Consider the following 8904-nt stretch of genomic DNA (forward strand, 5'->3'; position numbering starts at 1 on the left):
CCCGCGCCCCCCTTTCTTCCTTTTTGTGGGGAGAGGGTCATAAATCCTAAGCCATAAAATAAATTTTATTCCAAAATAACAAAATAAATAATCTACTGTACACAATCTGAAAAGAAAGATGCTCTAACTGCTCAGAGAGGGGCTGCGGGGCCAGACCCCAGCTGAGGGAGACCCTGAGTCCAATCGAGGCCTCCAGAGGGGACCGGTGAAGGGGGACCCCCGTTCCTCCTCCCTCCCCGGAGAGGGCAGGAGGAAGAGAGCTGCTGAGGACTCGGGAGAGGGGGGGGGGTGGGCAGACTGCAGCACTTGTTAAATTAAAGAGACAAACTAGAAGCACAAAAATGGGGGTGCAAAGGGGAGGAGGTACAGGTCCAGTGTTCCTAGGCCCCCGGTTCCTGGGGGAAAATGTTTCCATTTTTAGCTGCTGGACCCTCCCAGGGAAGCCCCCCTGTCCCCCATGTCCCAACTAAGTCCAACTGCGTCCAACTAGTCCACTGGTTCAAGCTAGAGAGTGGGGAGTGTGTCGGTTAAGGGAGGGGGGGACCCCGAATGCCCTGGCGGCGGTCCTTGCCCCCTTGCTCTGGGCGCCGCGGAGGGGCACCGCGCGCCCTCCTTGCGTCCTCTTGCAGGCCCCCGCTGGTTATTGCTTGAAGCCCCCCAGTTCCGTGTCCATGGAGCTGGGGGGGAGGCAGGAGAAGGGCGGCGGGAGGGTCCAGGGCGGCGGGCTGATCCCAGAGGGCCGGGTCTGCGCGCGCCCCAAGTCCAAGGAGCCAGGAGTGGGGGCCCCAGCGCCCCCCTCACTGCCGGCTGGCCTCCGCCTCCACCTTCACGCTGCTCCTCCGACCTTCCACCAGCGCGGGCAGGGGCGCGGGCGCCTGGCACCGGTCCAGCAGCCCCTCCTCGAACTCTGCGGGGAGAAGGGGAAGGGCGAGTCAGGGGGGCGTGTGCGTAGGAGGGTGGGGGCGCGGGGCGGGGGCTGGAGAGAGAGACAGAGACAGAGACGGCGGTGGGGAGCCAGAGACCGGTGGAGAGGAGCTCACGGAGTTTCCGCCCCCCTGCCACCCATCGCGTGCCTACCCCGGCCCGGTGCGGGCGCCCCCTCCCCTCTCTGGCTGTGTGTAGCTCTCTGTCTCTGTGTCTCTCTCTTTCTCTGTCTCTCCCGCCTCCGCTCTGCTGGAATTTCTGGTTCTGTCAGGAGCTGTGGGGGCGGCTTGGCTCTGACCTCTCCCCCTCCCCCCCCTTGCCAGGCTCCGCCGCCCCCACTCATCCCTGGCCCCCTCCCAGGCCCCGCCCACCCTGCCTTGCCGCCTCCCCCCCCACCACCACCACCAACTTCTTAGAAGCCAAATCAGGGGGAGCACAGGAAGCCAGCCTCCCAGCTCCACCCCCAAGAAGAGCCCCTCTTCTCGTCCCCGCCCCCACTCGCCACCCACACACGGTTTAAAAATACCAAGCCAGGGTTGGTGGCTTTGTCTGCTGCGTCACTCTCAGCCCAGCCGCTGCCCGGCCCGCCACTGGCCTGCTCCCTGCCCCCCACCCTTGCCCCCCACCCCCCAGCACCCACCCCTCGGGCTCCTCCGCTTCTAACACCAGCCGGCCACCCCGACTGCAAGCCTGCCCCACCCTCCTGCCGCCTCCTGCCTCCAAGGGGCGACAGCTGCGACCCTCCGACCCTCCGTCGCCCCTTCACGTGCTCTGGTCCCCTGCTCCCCATTCCGGGGCCTTAAGGGTCACACCCCTTCTCCAGGGTGGGGGGAGCTGCCCTCTGGGGTCCTCTTGGCGGTCGAGGGGCCTCAGCCCACCCAGCCTCCTGCCCTCTTGGCTGGCCCCGTCCCGCTTCCTCCCTCCCGCCTGGCCCCGGGACACCAGAGCTGCCACGTCCGCGTGGGGCCTTGGGGCGGGGCTGCTTGGGGACAGCGCTGCCGGCTGCCTCACCTGCGAGAGGCGGCTTCGCAGGCACACAGGGGCTGAGGCGGCCCACGCGGTCGTGGGAGACGAGGCGGGCGAGCCGCAGCCCCTCGTCCATCAGTGTCTGCTGCAGGATGTGGCGGCTCCACAGCCCATGGGCTGGCAATGCCAGCGGCAGGTCAGCAGGGGGCGGCGTCAGCCTTGGGCATGACCCCACAGCTGTGGGCATGGGCACGGGTCAGGTGAGGGGCGACCAGTCCCCGGAACCACCCCCCCTCAACCGCACAGCCTGACCCAGCAGCCCAAACCCTGTGCCCCCTGCCAGCCAAGACCCCCCAGCCCCCTTCTGGGTAGACGCCCCTCCTCCCTCCTACGCTATTCCGCCCCCTCCGCGCCCGCCCACCCCTACTCACCCTGCAAGTGGCCGTCCAGGCTCTCCCCGGACAGGCTGGCACTGTCCTCCTCCAAGCTGGGGCGGTAGGGGGGTGCGTAGGACTCGGCGCCAGTGGGAGGCGGCTGGATCTCCGAGTGACTCTGTTCTCCCACCTGTGGATATCCCAGAGGGGAAATGAGGACTTGTCCAGGGCCCAGCGGGGGGAGGCTGCCCCCAGCCCCCCTAGAGAGCTGGAGCACCTACCTCCTGTTTCAGCTTCTTCAGCGGAGGGCCTCCCAGTTCTTCAGGGTGGAGCCTGCAAAGACGGAGCGGGCTAAGGAGGGCGAGGCCAGGAAGAGGGCACAGGACCTCGGGAGGGGCACGTGTGCTGTGTATGCAGTCCCTCACACGTGTATTCCTGTAGTGTGTCTGTGTGTGGGGGTGAGGGACAGAGATGGGTGGGAGGAGTTGCCAAACTTTAGACAAGTTGACTTGGCCCAATGGGGGGGGTTATGTTCTTAGGAGGAAGGCAGCCCCAAAGCGCTGAGTCCTGGAGGCCAGGGCCAGGGCACGAAGGGAAGGGCTGGGGACATCGGTCTCACCTGGAGCCCTTCAAGGATGACAGGTAGGTGCTCTCTCGGGCCACCTGGCGCGACAGGGAGAAGAGCTCCACTCTCCGCAGTAACAGCGTGTTGTCCCTCATGCAGAACTGGGCCGCGGCCTCGTTGATGGTCAGCTGTGGGAAAGGGCCCCAGGGCATCAGCATCCGCCCCTGCTGCCGTGCCCAGGCCACCCCGCATCCTTCCACCCTGCACTGAGATCGGCCACCAGAGGCTTACTGGGCTGATGACACTACCTGAGCTTTTTTTCTTGTCCCCCCCTTTGTTTTGGGGTCCCAGCTGGCAGTGCTCAGAGCTAATTCCTGGCTCTGCATGCAGGGATCACTCCTGACAGGCTCAGGGGACCTTATGGGGGGCCAGGATCCAACCTGGGTAGGTTGTGTGCAAGGCAAACACCCTACCCACTGTGCCATCCCTGAGGCTTCTGAGGGGGGAAGACAGACCAGCACCCCTTCTTCCTGGGAGTGCCTAGGCTATCTCTTCCTTCTGGGGCCCCCAGTGGCATATACTGGGACACCGGGACTTCCCCATGCATCTTTACTTTGCCCCTTGGTTGAAGAGGGGGACGCTGCAACGGCCGAGCCAGGGGTCCTGGGGGGGCCCTCACCTCATGCAGGCTCAGCTGCTTGCCCTCCCGCCGTTTCGAGTCGAAGCGGCCATAGATGATGCTGTACTTGCGGATCTCCTCCTCCTTCTGACTGTCATTATCGTCCATCTCAAAGATGTGCCCCACGCTCCGCGCCAACTTCTTGTTCAGTTTCAACAGGGACGTCACCTCCCCAGCATCCCCCCTCGGGAAGCTCCGGAAGATCCTCTCCACGCTCTCCACCACCATGCGCACCATGTCAGGCTCCAGGCGGTCGGGACCCCCTGAAGCTCCACCGGGGGCCAGCCCACCTGCCCCCGTGCCCTCGGGGACTCCTCCCCCTGCCGGTGGGGAGAAGGGGGGTGAGCCGGCCTCCTCTTCTCCTCCCGCCCCAACATCAGACTCCGGCGTGCTCCTGCCCGGCCAGATGCGAGGGTCCCCTGCCCCAGGTCCCCCGGGCAACGGTGACAGTTTCTCTCCAAGTTCAAGGGGGCTCTTGGGACTGAAACTGCGGGCGCTGCCCGCCTTCTCCCCTGGGCTGCCGTGCCCATTGCTCATGCTCCCCTTGCGGGTGCCCGCAGTCTCGGAGATCTTGAAGAGGGGGATGCTGGAGACCGGCACGGCGGGGACTGGCTGGCTGAAGAGCCCCGGGTTAGTGGCCCACTCTCTCAGGGCCTTCTGCAGGCGCCGCACATGCAGCGGCTTGGTGGCCATGCCCACGAGGGCCATGATCTCCAGGAACTCCTCCTCACCCGCCTCGCACAGCTGCTGCACGTCGTCCCCACCCTGCTGGATGAAGGTCTCATAGTAGGAGAGGAGGTTGGCGCGCTGCAGGACCCGGTACAGCTGCAGCTCCCCCAGTGTCCGAGGCAGTGCCATGGCTCGGGCACCGGGCCTGAAAAGGAGGCGCAGGGGAGAGGGGAGGGGGGGGACATCAGCGCAAGTCCCCTGCGGGGTGCCAACCCACACAGCAGTTCTCGTTCCTGCCAGCATCCAGGCCCCCTGCCCAGAGCTGAGCACTGCCTCTGGGTATCAGCCCCAGGCCTGGCAGTGCCACCCCTGACTGGCCCCAGGGGCAGCCAGTCACTGCCGTTAGCTCTTTGGGGCGAGTGGACATTGAGCGCTGTGACCGGCCGCACAGCCCCGGGAGAACAGGTCCTGCCCCTGCTCCGGAGTATGGTCTGCACAGACCCAAACCCCCCACTGCCCCCCTGGCATCCGGACCCAGGCTGGCTCTCGGGCCCCAGGCTCCCACAGTGGACAGGCTAGCCTCACTCCCTGCTGCTGGCATCCTGCCCAGGTGGCTAAGGGAGGGGTGTGGCGCTTTCCCAGCCCGGTCCCCCGCTCAGAGAGCCAGCGGGGAGCCCCCCTGGCCCTCTCCCCTGAGTTTCCCCATTGTTAGGCAGTCTTTGCACACTCTGCCCCCCTCCCTCGATGCCCCCCTCTCTTCCAGACTGCCCAGGGCCCCTCTCCCCACGGGCAAACTTCCCCCACCTGCTAGGGAGGTAGGCCCATCCCTCCAGCTCAGACACGAAGAGGCGGGGTGCCTCAATTGTTCTGCTCGGGGGCCTGTTCCGCCCCCACAGACTCCCACAGTGGAAGAGTCTGTGGGCGAAAAGCGCCCGGGGGCTCCCGCCTACCCGCCTTTCCCTCATTTTCCACCCACAGCCTCAGGTGGGGTGGGGGAGCGGCGGCACGCAGTCCCTCCCCACTGTGCGCAGGGGTCCAGAACCGCGAAGGGCCATCGGGCCAGGTCCAGCTTCACAGTCCAACGATGCTCGCTGGGCTCACAATGCGTGCCCGGTGCCAGCGCCGAGCTGCGCCCGCTCAGCGGCCCTCCCCCCCCCACGCCAACTACTCCCCCCCACGCCGCCTTCCATTGTTGCCAGCTAGAACTCCAGGGTTTCCCTGGCACTTAGGGGCCCCCCCACATTCTTTGCAGGAGGGTTCACATGCCAGGTCATGCCCACAGAGCCACTGGGGCTGGAGAACTAGGTACGATTCTTCCACAGTCAGCTCCATCAGCTCCCTGCCTGCTCCCAAGGCCCCCTAATTCGAAGACGCACCCCCTTTTCCATCAGTCTCCACCCCCCACCCCCGTTCCGCTCGCTCCCCCTCGTCCTCTCCTCGACCTCCGCCCTCCGGACCCCTTCCTGAGTCCAGCTCCACCCCTCTCCAGTCCCCGCCGCTTCCCGGTTCCCCACTAACTTGGCTCTGGGATGTGGGGTCCGGCGGGCGCTGTCACCTCCGCCCGGCGGCTGCTCGGCAGGGGGGGAGGACGCTCTGTGCATGGACGGCCGGAGACCCCCGCGGCGGCCCCTCCCGCTGCTCAGCGCCCGGCGCCCGCTGCGCGCTGCGCCCTGGCCCGCGCGCGAGGCCGTGTCCGCCGCTGGCCGGGCTCCGTCCCTCCCTCCGCGTCTCCTCTCCGCGAGCCTCGGCGCCTCTGTCTGCGCCTCTGCCCCCCCCTGCCTCCCCGGTTGCGCTTGCCGCCTCTCCGCGCCTCCGCCCCCGCAGGACGCACGGGGAGCGAGGCCCGGCGCGGCGCTGGCTGCCGGGCGGGCGGAGGGCGTGGGCAGCGCCGGGGGCGGGGGCCGGGGGCGGGGGGCGGGAGCCCGGGCGGCGGGACCGGCCGCCGAGACGCCGCGGCGGAGACGCCGAGGGAGGCGGAGACCGGGTGGTGGGGGGGGAGGGGGTGTGGAGCAGGAGGCGGGGGCGGGGACTCGCCGCCCGGGCGCCGGGCTGCCGCGCTGGGGACCGAGGTGACCGAGGCCGGGCGGTGGAGGGCGGGCTCGGGGACCCGGCGGGCGGGGCGAGGTCGCTCGGTGCCGCCCACGCCGGATGCACAGCCGGCCCTCTCCGCGCCCACGTACCCACGTGAGCGCCCAGCCGGCGACATTCCTGCTCCCCCCCGCCCCCGCCCCCCCGCCACGCCAGCCCCTCCGCGCGGGAGTTTCACAACCACGCACAGGTACACAAAGACCGCCAAGCGCACCGACGTGCACACGCGCCGGAGCCGCGCGGCGGGGCCTGGCGCGGCTGTGCGTGTGAATGTCACCGGCGCCGGGCAAAGTTGGCGGCGACTCGGGGCGCGCGGCTCCTCGGGCGCCTGCGTCTGCCTGCCCCGGGGCGTGCATTTAGGGGGGTTCCGCAGGTCTAGCTGAGCTGTCCGGCTCACCCACCCACCCAGGAGCCTTTGGGAGAGGCTGCTCTCCGAAAGCCAGGTCTCCCGCAGTCCTGTCTCCCAGTCCCCGCCGAACTTTGGGGAACAGAAATGGGCGGGTTACACTGGAAGCGAGCACTGGGACGCGCTGCTTTTCTTTGCGCCCAGGTCAGGCAGAGGGGAGAGGGACCTTCCTCTATTCGCCACACCCAGTGTGCCGAGGACGAGGAGCATCTGCTCCCGGGGACTTTGTGTGGCGAAAGTAGGCTAAGGAGGTAACACTCCTGGGGACTTCGCCCGGGAGTCAGGTGGGGAAGCTGGACCCGAGGCGGGGGGCGTCCGAGGATGTGGAGGGAGGGGCTCCTTCGGGGAGGCTAGCCCCCCACCCCCCTCCGCAACCTTCCTCCCTGCCTTGTTTCTCCTAGCCCCATCTGGTTCCCATTACACTCCCGCCCACGGCTGGGGGGAGGGCAGGCGGGGGCTCGAAGGGCCCGGCCCAGCGGCTCGGAGCCGAGAGGAAATGAAGGCGGGCGGGGGCGGGCGGAGGGAAGCGCGCGCACTGCCCGGAGCGCGGTTCCCGGCGTCCGAAACCCCGGCCCGCCCTCCGGCCCGCACCTCTGAGTGGCCCGCGGCCGGCGCGGCGGGGGCGGCGGGGGCGGCGGCTGGTGCGACATTCCGGTGGGGGCTTTGAGGGGCGGGGTGCGGTCGCGCCAGCTAAGATTTTCTTCTCCATTCCATCAACCCCACTGGGGGTGGTGGGGGTGGTGCTCGATCAGAGCAGGGCGCCACCCCCGCAACGCCCCGTCCCGGGTCCAGCATGCGCGTACACGAGTTCCTTCCCCCGGCACTCGCGACCCCCATCAGCAGTGTGTGGGCGTCCCCGCCCCCCACTCCCCTCTGGTTATTTTGGAGCCTGGGCTGCCAGCCGCTGGCCCCGGGTTTCCACGTGCCTCCTCCTTCTCCCGGCCCACGCGCCCCGTGACGCACATCCTCCGCCCACGCAGCCTCTGCTCGAGGCGCCCCCCTCCCTCCCACCAGGGCCCCCATGGGGCGGCTCGGAGCCTGGGGATCGGGGTGGCGAGGGAGCTGCAGACCCCGCCTGGAGGAGGGCGAAGAAGGGCGTGATGAAAGGTGGCGGTGACCCACTGGGCGTCTGGGCGTGGGCTCCGTAAGGAGGAACCCTGGGCTTTGGCACTTCGGTTCTGGGACGGGTCCTCGGGCCGAAGACGAAGGGGAGAGAAACATCCCGGGGATTCGGGCCTCCCCACTCCCTGGCAGGATGCCGGCAGGGTGCGAACTTGTGTGTGCTCGAACTCCTGCGTGTTCGCGCCTCTGTTTTTTTAGGGTGCTGTGAGGTTCAAACGGGAGGACGTCTCTGAAAACGGTCAGTGGTAAAACGCTAAGCACATCTAAGACGCTGTTTACTGCCAGTGTGAGACTCGGTACCCCCCTGAGGTTGATGTTTCTTTGCATCCACCGGTGTCTGTCCCTCTCCAGGTTTGTCTGTGAGTCCCTATGTATGGATTTTTAAATCCATACATTTAAAGAGGCTTTTGACTTGTCAAGCCCCGCCAGAGGCCCGGAGCGCCTCCGCAGCCTGAGCTGCTGAGATGTCTGTTCTTTGCTTCCCGCCCACTCCTGCCACCCCCAACTCCCCTCCTGCTCCCTTCCATGAGAACAAGGAATTTCCAGTCTTTAACAAAGGGGGGGAAGGGAGGGGAGGAGGGGGGGAGACAAAGAGATAAAGAGACAAAGAGACAGACAAACAGATGATGAGAAGCTATGGAAATACATCAAGAGACAGGTGTGTGGAGAGGATGAAGAAACAGAGTGGGACAAATTCAGTTTGGCCCCAAGCTTCAGTTCCTCTCTTCTTCTCTGCAGGCCTGCTTTTCCTCCGTGTGGCTCAGAAGCCTTCCCCACCCGACTCACCTGTGCAACTCCCCGCCCCGCCCCCACTCCAATTCCTCAGTTTTCCCAGAGACACACAGAGCAGAGTAATAGATCTTGTTTAATCAAGGAATAATTTATTGTCTACACTGATTTCTTCCTGGAAGGGAAATAGTAACCTCAGTCCTAATTTTCCAAGAAAAAGAAAAAAGATTGTGGAGAAAGTAGGTGGAAGACGAGTGGGGGAAATTGGAAACCAGGATTGCCATTTCTGAGTTCCCGAGCTTTTCAGGTCAAATCCAAAGCATCAGGCGTGGTGTGGTTCAGATGTCACCTCTTTCCTGGACCCTTTTCTTTCTGTGTCTCC

At 66.3% G+C, this 8904-nt stretch overlaps 1 protein-coding gene across 2 annotated transcripts; it reads right to left on the bottom strand.

Moving 5' to 3' along the window:
• Positions 1 to 44: 44 nt before the first annotated feature.
• NAB2 (NGFI-A binding protein 2) lies at positions 45 to 6077 on the bottom strand. Of its 2 annotated transcripts, XM_004601630.2 has the most exons (7): positions 5696 to 6074; positions 3509 to 4382; positions 2884 to 3017; positions 2546 to 2597; positions 2322 to 2454; positions 1936 to 2127; positions 45 to 907 (listed from the first exon to the last, which is right to left on the bottom strand). In XM_004601630.2, the coding sequence occupies exons 1-7, from the start codon at positions 5776 to 5778 to the stop codon at positions 798 to 800; spliced, it is 1578 nt and encodes a 525-aa protein (XP_004601687.1). In that variant the 5' UTR covers positions 5779 to 6074; the 3' UTR covers positions 45 to 797. The 2 variants fall into 2 exon arrangements, with proteins under 2 accessions (XP_004601687.1, XP_054982296.1); XM_055126321.1 differs by lacking the exon at positions 1936 to 2127 and having other exon boundaries at positions 5696 to 6077.
• Positions 6078 to 8904: the final 2827 nt, after the last annotated feature.

Source organism: Sorex araneus, chromosome 2 (genome assembly GCF_027595985.1).
Source record: "Sorex araneus isolate mSorAra2 chromosome 2, mSorAra2.pri, whole genome shotgun sequence".
NCBI classification, from domain to species: domain Eukaryota; kingdom Metazoa; phylum Chordata; class Mammalia; order Eulipotyphla; family Soricidae; genus Sorex; species Sorex araneus.

Coding starts and splice junctions, on each gene's coding strand:
- NAB2 (XM_004601630.2), bottom strand. CDS start 5,778: ATGCACAGAGCGTCCTCCCCCCCTGCCGAGCAGCCGCCGGGCGGAGGT. Junction 3,018..3,508: donor AGCAGCTGAGCCTGCATGAG/GTGAGGGCCCCC, acceptor CCTTTCCCACAG/CTGACCATCAACGAGGCCGC. Junction 2,128..2,321: donor CCTGGACGGCCACTTGCAGG/GTGAGTAGGGGT, acceptor CCATGCCCACAG/CTGTGGGGTCATGCCCAAGG.